The 16558-nt window shown below is 42.4% G+C and overlaps 2 protein-coding genes across 2 annotated transcripts in view; both read left to right on the forward strand.

Moving 5' to 3' along the window:
- The window catches only part of MTCL3 (MTCL family member 3), a 43969-nt gene extending 27718 nt beyond the window's left edge, over positions 1–16251 (forward strand). The window contains exons 4-6 of the mRNA XM_069598982.1: positions 6781–6852; positions 13334–14515; positions 16141–16251. Coding sequence (XP_069455083.1) covers positions 6781–6852; positions 13334–14515; positions 16141–16251 — 1365 coding nt within the window. The remainder of the gene's footprint in view (positions 1–6780; positions 6853–13333; positions 14516–16140) is intronic.
- A 91-nt stretch (positions 16252–16342) lies between these two features.
- Positions 16343–16558, forward strand: part of KIAA0408 (KIAA0408 ortholog) — a 30830-nt gene continuing 30614 nt past the window's right edge. Inside the window, exon 1 of the mRNA XM_069598981.1 lies at positions 16343–16445. The gene's annotated coding sequence lies outside the window, so the exon portion shown is untranslated. The remainder of the gene's footprint in view (positions 16446–16558) is intronic.

The following is a 16558-nucleotide window of genomic DNA, read 5'->3' on the forward strand; positions in this document are numbered from 1 at the left end:
AGGATTTCAAGACAGGAATTTCGAGGAGACACAAACATTCAGACTGTAGAAGAGTCAGACTTCCTGCCGCTTTCAGTTTTCCTTAGATTTTAGTCAGAAATCCTCGTGCCTCACTTCCGATGTTGCCCTGAAGTCACAAGCATTTACAAGATGACCGTGAGAATGAATGGGTGTATATGTCGCTTTTGCCGACTCCTATGTTGAAAATAAATAGGAAAATATATTGCTCCTGTGTAATCGCTATAGACCAGTGCCCCAAACCCCTGGCAGCTGGAGCCGTGGTGTAATAGCACGCAGAAGGATATGCCCAGAAATAATATAACTCTGTATTTTAATTCTTTTGGAGTAGCAGTGGGATGTAATGTATCTGTTCAGAGCAAGAGTTGTGAGCTGGATAACGTACATCCTGGCTCTAACACAAGCTGAGAGATTTATCTCTTGTTTGCTTCAGATGATGGTGGCAAATTCCTAAGGTGGGTAAGATTAAATGAGTGGGAACATATCAAGTATTTGGAGAAGTATGTGGCACACATTTAGTGCTCCATAAATCCTATATTGGGTTTCCCTTGTGGCTCAGATGGTAAAGAATCTGCCTGCAATGCAAAAGACCTGGGTTTAATCCCTGAAATAGGAAGATCCCCTAGAGAAGGGAATGACAACCCACTCTGGTATTCCTGCCAGGAAAATTCCATGGACAGAGGAGCCTGGGCAGCCCTCCTGAAGGTGGGCGGCAGTCCATAGGGTCGCAAAGAGTAGGACACCATTGAGTAACTAACACACACACAAATCCTATATTAATACACTTATGGTTTCCTTAATTTAATTGCTATGCAAATGGACCTCTCTTTAATTTAATTTAAAAACACGAGATTTTTGTACATGTTTATGCATATAACATGTATAAAAATAGAATTTTAGACAAGTTCTTCTCTGTGTTTAATATCCTAAAAACACAAAGATGCCACATATTAAGAAATGACCCAGATTTTAATTGCTGAAGGAAGTCAGTCTCGAAACATTTTAGCACACAAGTCCAACTTATATAATTGCAATGCAAACAATTTTTGGTAAAACTCTCTAATTCTTGGCCTTGACATGGATAAAAAGAATTTCAGTCTTTTGGATAGCTGAGGATGGGAATGCAAAGAACTATGATGTGGAGAAGACATGATTTCAGTATATTTCTCTAGAGAGTCACCTGAAGTGCCTACTTTGAGAACCAGTATGAGATTTAGCTCTAGCTTCCCGAACTGGTCCCCTTATAGAGGTTCCTAGATTTAGTCCATGAAGATGGGAAAGGATGATGGGGGGTGGAGGAAGGTGACAAAATGTTATCCTCATAGGAAAGAGACTGTTTAGACTCAACTTATTTTTCCAGCTTTCTCTACCCAAACGAATCTCTTGTCTTTGTTTCACTGGACTCAGGAAGTTAATAAAAAACTTACTGGAATATGAAAAGGTGGTCAAATATTTATTGAAAATTTAAATGTGCTACTTAAAGGTATGTGTGGCCCTAGATGTGCCTTAAAGGCAATGTATTTTTATTCAGGGGGAAACCTTTGCTCAGAATTCTATTTGAGTTTGACATCCCACTTGAGTGATATTTAAATAAAAGTAAAATAGAAAATGCCTCTTAGGACAAGATGGGCTAGTTTCAGCATTTCTCCTATATTAATTCAGAGGGCTCATTTTAACATTGCCCACAGGATAAAGTGTGAATTTCTTACCTCCACATGCTGACCACAATTCCTGAAGCATTATACTTCAACTCTCCAGTGTCTCTATCTCCATCACTTCCTTTCAGAAGTCAGCAAATCTATAAAGCACACTTATTTCTCCACATCTTTGCCCTTGTTGCTTACTTGGTTTTATTTCTGTTGAAATGTCATGTAGCCTTCAAATATCAGCCCTCTTGGGTGATTTTCTATGATTTCCCCAGATCTGGAGTCATAGGGAATTCCCTGGCGGTCCAGTGGCCAAGGCTTTGTGCTTTTACTCCCAAGGGCCTAGGTTCAATCCCTGGCTGGGAACTAAGATCCTACAAGCTGAGCTATGCTTAGCTGCTCAGTTGGGTCTGACTTTTTGCGACCTCATGAACTGTAGCCTGCCAGGCTCCTCTGTCCATTGGATTCTCCAGGCAAGAATACTGGAGAGCGTTGCCATGCCTTCCTCCAGGGGATCTTCCCAACCCAGGGATCGAACCCAGTTCATTGCAGGTGGATTCTTTACCATCTGAGCCACCAGGGAAGCTGTACAAGCTGAGGGACACAGCCAAAAACAGGAAAAAAAAACGAGAGAGAGAATCATAGCTGTTTTTTCCCTCTCTCCATCTTTTTTTCTATTCTTCATTAATAAATGGAGTTAATTCTGTCTACTGATTTAGTTAATCATCTGCATTCTTTTTACCATCATAAATAGTTAGCCCTTTGGTGGGAGAGTGAAATATTTCCCAATCCTATTTGTATAGCCGTATAGTACCATATGAGGACTTCCTTGGTGGCTCAGATGGCAAAGTGTCTGTCTACAATGCGGGAGACCCAGGCTCAATCCCTGGGTTGGGAAGATCCCCTGTATACGCTGTGCCTGCATGCACAGTCACTTAGTTGTGTCCAGCTCTTTTCCATCCCATGGACTATAGCCTGCCAGGCTCCTCTATCCATGGCATTTTCCAGGCAAGAATACTGGAGTGGGTTGCCATTTCCTTCTCCAGTATATTAGGCTAGAAGTCAACAAATATTATATCTATGTAGTGAATAAAATACAAAGACCTCCCCACTAACCCCACCAAAAGTTCTCAGAACTAGAGCCTGCTTTCCCTCATTTCCCTTGCATGTCATCCCTTTACTTCATGGTCATTTGGACTGCTTCCTTTGTGTCTTTGTATTTCTTCTATGACAGTCTGATTATGGACACTCCTTTAAAAGACTAATAACTTGATTTAAAATTAAATTCAATTAACCTAATAATATAATTTAATCATTAATTATTCTAATTTACTAATGAAATGTAATAAATTAATAATTAGACCTCTTAATTGTCCTAATTGACCTCAGGACAATAGTTTGACCTTCCTGAAATAAAACCGAAGCTTTATTCAATGTCCTTCAAGATCTGATAATAAATCCCGTGTCACCCTCTCCTCACACTTTGTTACAGCCATCCCAAATATCTCTGTCCCAGCAATGGTCTTTCTACATGGAATGCTTTGTTCTTTCCTCTCCTCTCCATCTTCAGTTGTGTTGCTGCTACTGCTGCTAAGTCGCTTCAGTCATGTCTGACTCTGTGTGACCCCATAGATGGCAGCCCACCAGGCTCCCCCATCCCTGGGATTCTCCAGGCAAGGACACTGGAGTGGGTTGCCATTTCCTTCTCCAATGCATGAAAGTGAAAAGTGAAAGTGAAGTCGCTCAGTCGTGTCCAACTCCTAGCGATCCCATGGACTTCAGCCTACCAGGCTCCTCTGTCCATGGGGTTTTCCAGGCAAGAGTACTGGAGTGGGGTGCCATGCTGTATTACTCCTCATCTACCAGAGTCAAGATAAGATTCTACTTCTTTCTGGAAATCATCTCTAGCTCCCCATTCCATCTCCAGCCCTAGGCTGGATTAAGCCTTTCTTCTTTGTGATCTAGTAAATAATAATAAAGATCAGAATCAAGCTTGCTGGAATCAAGATTTCTGGGAGAAACATCAACAACCTCGGATAATGCAGAGGATACCACTTTTATGGCATAAAGTGAAAAGGAACTAAAGAGCCTCTTGATGAGAGTAAAAGAGGAGAGTGAAAAAGCTGTCTTAAAACTCAACATTGAGAAAACTAAGATCATGGCATCTGGTCCCATCACTTCATGATGAACAGAAGGGGAAAAAGTGGAAGCAGTGACAGATTTTATTTTCTTGGGCTCCAAAATCACCATGGATAGTGATCACAGCCATGAAAGTAAAAGATGCTTGCTCCTTAGAAGGAAAACTATGATAAAACCAGACAGCATATTAAAAAAGCAAAGACATCACTTTGCCGACTAAGGTCCATATAGTCAAACCTATGGTTTTTCTAGTGGTCATGTATGGAGGTGAGAGTTAGACCATAAAAAAGGCTGAGCACCAAAGAATTGATGCTTTTGAATTATAGTACTGGAGAAGACTCTTCAGAGTCCCCTGGGCTGCAAGGAGGTCAAACCAGTCAATATCAAAGGAAATCATCCCTGAATATTCACTGGAAGGACTGATGCTGAAGCTGAAGCTCCAGTACCTTGGCCACCTGATGCAAAGAGCTGACTCATTAGAAAAGGCCCTGATGCTAGGAAAGATTGAAGCAAAAGGAGAAGGGGGCAACAGATGATAAGATGGTTAGATAGCATTACCAACTCAGTGGGCATGAGTTTGAGCAAACTCCAGGAGTTAGTGAAGGACAGGGAAGCCTGGGGTGCTGCAGTTCATGGAGTCACAAAGAGTTGGACACGACTTGGTGACTGAACAACAACAGCAACAAAAGATCAGAAAGACTCGCGTCAAGGCCTGATTTTGCTACTTATCAAGCAGTGACTTTAGACTAGTGCTTCTCAAACTTTATCATGCATCAGCATCACCTGGAGAGCTGTCTAAACCATGGCTCACTGGTCTCCATCTCTTGACTTTCTGATTCAGTAGCTCTGGGATGGGTCCTGAGAATTTACACATGTAACAAGTTTCCAAGTGACACTGATGATGTTACTGTGGGGACCATACTTGGAAAACCACTGCTTTAAATAATCTAGTTAACGTCTCTCAGCTTTATTTTTACCATCTATGTTCGTGCTAAGATGCTTCAGTCATGCAATAACTCTGGGTTGCATGACTCTGCAATCCTATGAACCATAGCCTCCCAGGCTCTTCTGTCCAGGGATTCTCCAGGCAAGAATACTGAAGTGGGCTGCTCTCCAGGGGATCTTCTCAACCCAGGGACTGAACCCATATCTCATAGTTTCATGCATTGGCAGGCAAGTTCTTTACCACTAGTGCCATCTGGGAAGCCCCTTATCATTTACAACTTAAAAAATTGTGTTTGATATGACTAGTACTCAATGCCAGTTCATATTGCTTCTGCATTATCATTGCTTTCACCACAGTATTAAATTGCAGACTGAACAGACCATTTGTCAAGTAAATCAGGAAAATCATAATGAGCAGAGACTGTGTTAGTGTTATTATTGTACCTTATAAAGTACGTTAGTAAGCACTAGATAAACATAAAATGGAATAAATTCAAACTAAGAGCATTCCATAAATATTTAATAAAATGAACTTAGGCACATCTTCATAGATAGCCCCTATGCAGATGGTTCCACGAGTCCCGAGTGATGGCTCACTGTATTCCTGGTTTTCTTGAGACAATTTTTGCTGCTTCATTCCTAAGTCACTTTTGGTTATGGCGAATCAGTCCCCACAGCTTCTGAGAAAATTATACAAGCAACATGGAGAATTTCTGTAAAAGAGAAATAAGTAACCACATAGACTATTCATTTGGCTCTGTAGTTACCATTTTATCCTGGATGAAAGCAGTTGCAGCCTGAACATATGCCTGTGTTTAGCACTGGAAATGGGTTAGAAATTAGCTTGTGAGGAATTTAACTTGCAGTTCTTGGCAAATTCATGAAGCCTGTTCTTTTGAGAAACCGAGCCTGCCTTTACTGTCAGCCTGTACCGCCATCCTCCTCTTTGACCTCAGAATCTCATATTTCTCATTCACTCATTAGCTCAGCAAATATTTTGTCGCAACATCTGCTGTGTGGCAACCATTATTCTCATGGTGGAGATGCCACACTGAGACAAAGTCCCTTCGTTACAGAACATTTGCCAACTTGTACTAAATTGTTTGCATTTGTATCTCTGTCTTCCTCGCCAGATTGTGAACTTACTGATGGTGGGTACATTATATGTTTGATCCTTGTGTGTCCAGCTCAATATTTGATACATGATAGATTTTCATACACATGGATTATTACTCATACAGAACAACTTTATTTTACTGGTGATGAGAAATGGAACCGAGCACCAGAGATCAAACACTGCTGGTCTCAGAGGATTTGGCACTCGATGTGTATTTTTTTTTTGACCTGCAAAGTGTTGTTTGTTTGAATTTCAGTTAAGTAAAACATGGAAGATTTTACATAACTATCCAAATCTCCAGCTTCTTTTGAAAAAGCCTACCTTTCTAATTCCTTCTCATCATCCTGCTCCTTTAGAAAAAGCATGATGCCTCCATTTCACTGTAACCCCTACCACTCCCAACTGTATTACACATGTGTAAGTGTGGATATGAACATGTGTATCGTGTTTGTTTACATGAGTGAGTGATTAGGAAAGAGTGAGATTCTTCAAATTCTACATAAATCCACTGAGAGTTGGTCTTGATAATCTTATAACAACCTTATGTCCAACCAGAAATAATACTTTCTTTTTTTTTTTCTTCAGTGATGTAGAATGATAACAAGGATTTGCTTTCATTTGCACTATATTAAGTTATTGATCTAAATTCTCTCCAAGTTGCTTTCCTGCACTTTTAGTAGTAGGTTTCCTATATTTCTCAGATCAACATGATAATTGCCAGCTATTCTCCTATTGTGATATATACTCCCATCCAAAGTAAAATATAGATGGCCTGGGTTTTTTCCCTCTCTTACGATTATTGAACTTTTTATTTGGCTTGGTTTTTTTTTTATCATAAGAGATTAGAACTCTTAAAACTAAAATTGAATTTAAGGTGTAGTTTATCAAACTAAACCTATTCATGCTTTGTTTCAGCTATCTTTAAAGAGAAGAGGAAGCAAAGATTTGCCAAAATCTGAAAAAAAGTCTCAGCAGACTCCCACAGAGGTATGTAGAAATAAAATTTCAACTAGTACATCAAACACCTCTAAATGTACATAATGATAAGCTGCGTCTATATGTAGACATAATAACGAGACATACTTGTGTAAAACAGAATTACATTATGTGTATCCATTATGTAGCTGTAAATGCTGGAGGCAATATAAAACGTTCAGTATCTTTGCTTAAAAAACTAGCACTAACATCCCTGTTACTATTGCTTTTGTATTGTAATCACATAGCAAAATGTCATTAGCCCTTTATGCATTGCTGCATTTAAGAACTATACCCATGGTGCTAATCTTGTTCACCCATAATTAATAAGGACATCAGAATAGCTGTTCCTATAGTATCAGGAGAGGAGAAAGAAAGGAATGTTGTAGGAAAGATGGCAGAGGGAAAAGAGAGACTCATGTTGGTTTTGGAGAGCCCCAGAATGAAGTAATTCTCTCTACCATGATTGGGGGAGCCAAGAAAAGAAATGAAGGAATAAAAATAAAATTTAAAACATGTCCTCAACATGGGCATGTTAAGAACCTTAGAAACACAGCCACAGTAAAGCCTAGCTTTTATGGTGAGCAGAGGTGCTGGTGGATGTAATAAAGGAGATTTTAAAACAGAAGACGAGATACTTAGGGGCAGCTATGACATTATGGCTTGCTAAAAATACTTGGCTAAATATTTGTTTTTAAAGGTGTAAACTGGGATCTATAATACTATAGCATATGTATTTTTTTTTCATTCTTACAAGGTATCTTCTCATTTGGTAATAATTTTAACTAAAGCAATGTTTAAATATTCAAATTTGAAAAAGTTGATCTCACTCTTTTTTAAAAGCATAACATAGTAATTGTTAAGTTTCCTGTTCTCTCTCGCCCCTCTCTGTTCATTTTCCCCTTGGTACTGACATGAACATTTATAGGCCTCAGCAGTTCTAGAATGCCAAGTCTTCTACCAAAGTCATCTCCCTTTTGTAACTGTCTTGTGCATGCATGCTAAGTTGCTTAAGTCGTGTCCAGCTCTTTGCAAACCCGTGGACTATAGCCCACCAGGCTGCTCTGTCCATGGGATTTCCCTGGCAGGAATACTTGAGTAGGTAGCCATTCCCTCTTCCAGGGGATCTTTCCCACCGAGGGATCAAACCCAGGTCTCCTGCATTGCAGGTGGATTCTTTACAGTCTGTACCTGTCTCATCCTCCCTTAATAAGTTCATATATGTTCTGCAACCACAACTCTCTAACTCTGTCTTGCCATAATTTTATCCATCAATTTTCTTCCCCAACCTCATTTAGGGAGAAGGTGCTTTATACTCCCTACTTTAAAGTCTCAAGTCAGCTTTAACCTACAGTGTTTTTTTTTTAACTTATGTTTGTCCTATTCTTATACCTCCCGTGTTAAAGTTTATTTATTCTTTTCACCCATATTCTCTAATCCAGGAATCCTTAAGTGCATGTTCCTGGCTCTGTGGACCCCTACTCCATGTGCATGTAGGCACTTTTCTCCAAAAGACACGTGCAGCTTTCATTAGCTTTTCAGTGGGACCTGGGGCCTGCCTTGCAGGCAGGTTCTTTACCCTCTGAGCCTCCAGGGAAGCCCCCATACTGAGGCCAGGGACCATCTTATTCAGCTTGTGCTCATCAGTGTGTAATGTCCGGCACTCTGGAGTAGGATCAATACACACTTTTGAATACTTCCATGTACCCCTTTTCTAGATGAGCCATATGAAATTGCCAACATGCTGTTGATTGTGACCTATACAAATGGCAGTTTCATACGGTTCCACCTGCTACTATTGGACAGTTTTATATCTCATTTTGTTCACTTTCCTTTATGTATTCCCCACATATTCCTCCAGCGGCGCAGTGACTTTATATACTGAGAAATGGTCTTGCAGAGCAGTTAAAAACAGTCACTTTAGGACTGGGTTGCCTACATGGAAATCTCTGCCACAAACCAGCTACATGACCTTAGACAAGTTATTCTTTCTTTGCCTGTTTCCTCATCCTTAAAATGGGGTCATAATAGAGAGTTGTTGCACAGATTAAATGAGTTGCTGTTGTTCAATCACTCAGCTGTGTCTGACTGTTTGCGACCCCATGGACTATAGAGCACACCAGGCTTTCCTGTCCTTCGGTGTCTCCCGGAGTTTGCTCAAACTCAAGTCCATTGAGTTAGTGATGCCATCCAACCACCTCATTCTCTGTCGTCCCCTTCTCCTCATGCCCTCAGTCTTTCCCAGCATCAAGGTCTTTTCCAATGAGTTAATTTATTAGAGTGCAGTTTAGCTCTAGAAATGGCTAAGGTAAAGCTAAGCTCAGCTCTCTTCTTTGGACCTTCATCATCTTAATGTTCCCCTTCCTCTTATTGTTGTATCTTCTTAAGAGTGAGTCTTTACCATACAAACAAAAAAAATAAAAAGAGAGAGAGATAACTTGCTTTGCATCTCAAAGCATTGTAATGTTTCTTGACTGCCATTAGTTGTGGAAAATAGAAGCAAGCATTTCTGATCAGTTACATTTCAACCGGGCACTTTCCATACAATCTCTGATTTAATGATTTCACATTTATGTAGTGGATGTCCCTGCCCAGTTCCAAATGGTTACAGGATGAGGATACAAGGTACCTTGACATACAGGATTCTGACATACAGGATGCAAGGCACATTGACACACAGTGTTATGCCCAAGGTCCCAATCCCTAGAACTGAGAGAACAAGACATCCACGGCAATACAGATGCAAAAAGGGAATTTATTGCTAGCTCGAGCCAGGGCCCAAGTCACATCCAGCGCAGTGGAGTGGAGCAAGGGCCCCGAGCCCTGAATTGCAGCAGTGTTTATAGGGTTAAGACAAAGACAGGGAGTTGGCAGGGGCGGATTGGTTGCAAGGGTTCCTTAGCATCTAATTGGCTAGATTTTCGTGTGTGCCGGCTTTCTCAGGGGGTTTTCATCCTTGTCCTGATAAGCCTGAACCAGGCTACAGGGAATACACTGATTGGTTGAGTCCTGGCGCCGACAGAGGATGATCTCAGCTCCTCCTTGGCAATAACTCAGCCCCGCTGTAAAGGAGACTTAGGCCTACCTTGGCCCCCTGAAGCCTGTCATGGCGTCTGTTTGATCCTAACAACAGGATTCATGACGTTGCTACATGCAATACATGTCCAACTCATAACATACTTTTAATGTTTTCATTCCTTTGGACAGGAGAGTTTACATATACACAAATGGGATATCCTCCTCTTTTATATTTGCCTGTCATTCTGTTCCAATCTATGACTTATATATTAAACTTTGTTGCTGCTTTAGTTAGATTCAAACTGCAGGATTATGTGAACTTTTTTTTTTTTTAAACTAGCAACTAAAGGCCTTCCTTGCAGTCAAGGACTTTGACAGAACATGCAGCCTAGCTGGTTTCCCCATCTCACCCACTCTTACTTCCTGACAGAATCTAGTCTAGATAAAGGCATATTCGGCATGCATATTGTTGGTCACCTTTCTATTCAAGCATTATTTCTAATTCTTGGCTTTAATGACTTTGTCCTGCTCCGGGCTCCAACTTTTGATCATTTCTTTTCAGTCTCCCTTTCTTTTCTTCTCCCCTTTGATTGCCTCTGAAGCCACTGCAATAGCCTCAGCCATCACCTCTGTGCATCTCATCCTCATGTCCTCCTCTCTGGGCCCAAGCTGTCTTCAGGTCCAGGGCTGTAATCTTGCTAATCGTGGGCCTGAGATTCCTATTGATAGATGTTTCTACTGCGTATCCCTCTGCGGACACACCTCAAAGGCACCATTTTAATATACTTAAACCCATATTCTTCCCCTAAAAGCTGATCCTCTTTGTTCAGTCTCTGTTCCTGTTATTGGCAACACAATCCATCAAGACACCTAAGCTCAGAAACATCAGGGTTATCTTTGACTCTTCTGCTGATGTGATATTAGACACTGTGATATGTCCTTAGGCTTGTGCCTCAGATGGTAAAGAGTCCACCTGCAATGCAGAAGACCCGGGTTCAACACCTGGGTTGGGAAGATCCCCTGGAGGAAGGCTTGGCAATCCATTTCAATATTCTTGCCTGGAGACTCTTGTGGACAGAGGAGCCTGGGAGTCTACAGTCCATGGGACCGCATAGAGTTGGACATGACTGAGTGACTAACACACACATGTCCTTGGTTTCATTCTCACTGAATTAGTCCAGGGGACCCCCACACATAGTCTCTTGCAAGGCAGCTTCTTTCTTTCCTGGTGAAATGGATTCTCATATCTAATCTTCCTGTGACATATATTCTTAACCCCTTTCTCTCACTGTGCTCCTGGGGTTCTCATCTCTCTGGGTTTCTCTCCTTTCTTGTGAACCCCTTCTAGAGGAAAGCATACAAGCCAACACATCTGATTTTGTCATTTTAACTCATCGTCCTCCTTTTTTCCTCTTGCACATCATTTCTAGAGGCATCATGTGCAGTGGAAAAACATGATTTTGAGAATCAGTCTGAATACAGATGTGCTCTGCCATGTTAACTTGGGCTCTTCCGTGAAGCTGCCCTATCTGTAAAGTAGATATTGTATATCACCTTCCTCGTGGGTCTAGTGTGAAGATGTAATGATATAAAGAATGTGACATTAAGGCTCTGCACACTCCGTAGCTCTCAGACCTTCATATTAATTCTCATTAGTGGACGGGAGCATAAGAGCCCTGTGCCCTACTCTGCCTCTCTTCCATCTGGAAAGCTCTGGCCTGTATTTACTGGGCATCCCTGGCAGAAGCTCGTTATTCTCCTCACCTTCACCTTCCGTGGTTGCTACATTTTTTACCAGAATTCATCTCAAACACAGCCGACTCAGTGCTGGAAAAGAAAGGCATTTTTATTCCCATTTTTTGAAATGAAGAAACCAGAGTCCACCAAAGTCACAAGATATGCCCAAAGTGCCTCCTTAAAAGAGAATTTTGGGAAATCATCCTTGGGAAATATGTCCGTGAACATTATAATGTGCATTTATATTAGCTTTCAGAGAAAGAGTTGATTTCCATTTTTCTGTTTGTAATTTTCCATTTAGTTAATGATTAGGGTTTGAAGAGTGCCTACGAATGTGTGAGAACTTCTATAGCAGCAGTCCCCAACCTTCTTGGCACCAGGGACCAGTTTTCATGAAAAGTGAAAGTGAAAGTCACTCGGTCATGTCTGACTCTTTGTGACCCCATGGATTATACAATCCATGAAATTCTCCAGGCCAGAATACTGCAGTGGGTAGCCTTTCCCTTCTCCAGGGGATCTTCCCAACCCAGGGGTCAAACCCAGGTCTCCCGCATTGCAGGTGGATTCTTTACCATCTGAGTCATAAGGGAAGCCCAAGAATACTGGAGTGGGTAGCCTGTCCCTTCTCCAGAGGATCTTCCTGACCCAGGAATCAAACCAGGTCTCCTGCATTGCAGGCAGATTCTTTACCAACTGAGCTATCAGAGAAACCAGTTTTCATGGAAGACAATTTTTTGCACAGACAAGGGCATAGTAGGCGAGGATGATCTCAGAATGATTCAAATGCATAACATCTATTGCACTTTATTTCTATTATTATTACATCAGCTCTACCTCAGATAATCAAGCATCAGACCCCAGAGGCTGAGGACCCCTGTTCTGTAAGATCTACTCCATCATTCTCTCATCAGGCAGAACCAGTTCGAGCCATTTCAGACTTATGGGAATACATCCCATTTTAAAAGTGATCTAGGTGGAACCAGTTTCTTCTTGGATGGACCATTCCTGTGTTAAACTTTACCTATTTTAAAGGCTTTAAAAACAATTCTCCCTTGAATAAAGATAGAGGATAGATTATTTTCTGTATGGCTCTGGGATCATGTACCTAACTGAGCCGTAGTGTCAGAACTGAATTCAAATTTCACCTTGGTCCTCTGCTACTTAATAGCAGTGTAACCTTGAACAATTTGATGAACATCTTTAAACCAGTTGTTGTAATACCTACTCCTAAATTTACTCTACACATTAAATTAGGTCATATATGTTGAGAACTTTATAGACTCTGGCTAAGAGTCAGAGCTCAGTAAATGGCAGGGAGTGCATACCAACCACATCTTCCTTCCAGGGAATGTTTTTCATATTTACTACAGTCCAGGGAATTCAAACCCCAAGAAAAACAAAACAAAGTGAACATTGTTGAAAATGACAGTCAAAACCAGCTGTATGCATTGGGAACATATAATTTTGTGAACAGTGATGACCACAGTTTTTCTCTTCTTATATTCCCTTCTCTTTTTGTTTTCAGGATATAATGTTGTCCTGATCTTTTATTTGCCAAAGAATTTAAATGATTTGAAGAAAACATACACCATCTGGGTCTCTGTCTCTCCCTCTGTCTCATTAAATCTTAAATTACAAGGAAAGGGAATGATTTCCGCAGGTGTCCCTTTCTGGTTGTTTTCTTTCTTTACATGAAAAATGAGCTCCTATCCCCTTCCTTTTCTTTTTCCCAATTGAGGAGGACAATGAAGATCTGAAATGCCAGTTGCAGTTCGTGAAGGAAGAAGCCGCTCTGATGAGAAAGAAAATGGCCAAGATTGACAAAGAAAAGGACAGATTTGAACACGAGCTCCAGAAGTACCGATCCTTTTACGGGGATCTGGACAGTCCTTTGCCCAAAGGAGAAGCCGGGGGTCCGCCCAGCACCAGAGAAGCCGAGCTCAAGCTGCGGCTGAGGCTGGTGGAGGAAGAAGCCAACATCCTGGGCAGAAAGATCGTGGAACTGGAAGTGGAGAACCGAGGCCTGAAGGCGGAACTGGACGACCTGCGGGGCGACGACTTCAACGGCTCGGCCAACCCCCTGATGAGGGAGCAGAGCGAATCCCTGTCGGAGCTGCGGCAGCACCTGCAGCTGGTGGAGGACGAGACGGAGCTGCTGCGCAGGAACGTGGCCGACCTGGAGGAGCAGAACAAGCGCATCACGGCGGAGCTCAACAAGTACAAATACAAGTCCGGGGGCCACGAGAGCGCGCGGCACCACGACAGCGCCAAGACCGAGGCCCTGCAGGAGGAGCTGAAGGCGGCGCGCCTGCAGATCAACGAGCTCAGCGGCAAGGTCATGCAGCTGCAGTACGAGAACCGCGTGCTCATGTCCAACATGCAGCGCTACGACCTGGCCTCGCACCTGGGCATCCGCGGCAGCCCGCGTGACAGCGACGCCGAGAGCGACGCGGGCAAGAAGGAGAGTGACGACGACTCGCGGCCGCCGCATCGCAAGCGAGAAGGGCCCATCGGCGGCGAGAGCGACTCGGAGGAGGTGCGCAACATCCGCTGCCTCACGCCCACCCGCTCTTTCTACCCCGCGCCGCCGCCGGGGCCCTGGCCCAAGAGCTTCTCCGACCGGCAGCAGATGAAGGACATCCGCTCGGAGGCCGAGCGCCTGGGCAAGACCATCGACCGCCTCATCGCCGACACCAGCACCATCATCACGGAGGCGCGCATCTACGTGGCCAACGGGGACCTGTTCGGACTCATGGACGAGGAGGACGACGGCAGCCGCATCCGCGAGCACGAGCTGCTCTACCGCATCAACGCGCAGATGAAGGCCTTCCGCAAGGAGCTGCAGACCTTCATCGACCGCCTCGAGGTGCCCAAGTCCGCCGACGACGCCGGCGCCGAGGAGCCCATATCCGTGAGTCAGGTACAGTTCTGCCTATTGCGAGCCACGGCGCTGGCGAGGCTGGTCCGCGGAGCCGCGGCCCCCGGAGGGGCGACTCCGCGCACCCACCTCCACGCCCCGCTTTAGGGAAACCCCAGCTCAGAGCCTCTCTGGGCTTGGAAGCTCCACGGCGCAATTGTTCTTTCACCCTGTCCTTCCTCAGGCCTGAGGTTTTCGTCATCCAATCGCTTACTAAGTTAATTGTTCCCTCTCTGATCTGTTTCAGAGAGAGAGATACCCACCTCTCCCTTCCCCCAGTTTTTGCATAAAGATGGGAGGATTTCTAAGATACATTATTATTGAAGATCGACATTTTCAGTATTAACTCTACTGATTCTAATAGATTTTGCCACAGGAAGATCCCAAATAGAAATCTTCAATTGCTGGTTTGTGGTGTTTGAGCCGAGATTCGAATTAAGCTTAATGTATTTTTAAATCACTAAATGATCAGTATTGATGCATAACTACTGGTGGTGGTGGTGGTTGTTTTGTTGCTCAGTCGTGTCCGACTCTATGTGACCCCATGGACTGTAGCCCGCCTGGCTCCTCTGTCCATGGGATTTCCCAGGCAAGAATCCTGGAGTGGGGTGCCACTTCCTTCTCCAGGGGATCTTCCCAATCCAGGGATCAAACCTGTGTCTCTTGCATTGGCAGGCGGATTCTTTACCGCTGAGCCACCAGGGAACCAGCGGTAAAGGGAGATGCTTTTGTGTCTGGAGCCCTCCCTACAAGAGGAGCAAATAAAAGCCACTGTTGTACCTACCACCAGTCAAAGTAACATGATATTTATTTCTAGAGAAAATCACTGTCTGTTCTATAGAAGACCCTCAGGCTGGGGAAGGAGTGTTACACTTTAGCCTCAAGGCAACACTAATTCAGAGAAATAGTAATAACTATTCCCGAACAGGGAAAACCAGCATTTTTCCTTCATCCTAATTGTAGAAGCACATCTGATGAATTGGACTGATCTCCTCTAGCCAGGTATGGTGGCCAAAAACCAATGCATTTTGTCAGAGGTGACCACATAAAAGAGAGTTTACAAAGCAAACAGGCAGTACTACCCTTCTGGCAAGCCTGGTATCTTGTATCCATTGGAGAACCCACAGAAGAGCAACAGCTTGCATGGCTTTTAAGGCACGCAAGAGGTTTAAATCTAAAAATCCGTTTATACACAGAAGCATGATATTAGATTAACTGCCTGTTAGTCACAACTAGAAAAATCCCAACCCTATCGCTTATTTATCTTGCATGCTGCTTTGCTTTGCTATTTAAAAATATGAAAAGTTTTATGATAAAACTTGTTGGATTTTGAAATGTTAATGATTTTTTCTCTATGTATTATATCAAATAGTTGGTTTTTAATTTCCTTGTTGCAGATTTTGAATACTTTGCGCATGTGTTTTTTCAATTATACTCTCAGAAAGAAATAGCAATCAGAGTAAGCGAACGTATGTATATAACAGTAGGCTTTCAGACTTTGTAAGTATATATGAGGGAGGGGTCTTTATTTTAAGTTGAATGGATATGTAGATTAGTTGATATAAACTTAAGTTTTAAAAATTATTATTAATTAATTCTTCTTTTTGTCTTTGCATTTACCTTCCCAGATGTTCCAGCCTATCATTTTACTTATTCTCATTCTTGTATTATTTTCATCACTTTCTTACACAACAATATTTAAACTTGTCTTCCTTTTTACACTGTTTTTTGTACTGTAAACCTTTCATCATTTACCATTCATTGTAGTATTTCAGTTTATTTGTTTTGTTCACGCTTCAAGACAAGAAGTAAAAGAAGTATAATTTCTGTAGTAACCAATGCTATAAAAACACTGAAGACTGCTTATTTCTTTAAAAAGACGCATCTTCCCACTACCAAATTCAGTAAGAAGCCTGAGCATTAAATATTTCAGGTAAGGGTGTAAGTATGACTTCTCTTTTTATAAGTCATTTTCATTTTTACTACTTTCTTTTACATTTTGATTTGTACTCTTCTTAAATCACTGTAAGAATGACTGTGAACATT

The sequence above is a fragment of the Ovis canadensis genome, chromosome 8, assembly GCF_042477335.2.
Source record: "Ovis canadensis isolate MfBH-ARS-UI-01 breed Bighorn chromosome 8, ARS-UI_OviCan_v2, whole genome shotgun sequence".
Classification (NCBI taxonomy): Eukaryota; Metazoa; Chordata; class Mammalia; order Artiodactyla; family Bovidae; genus Ovis; species Ovis canadensis.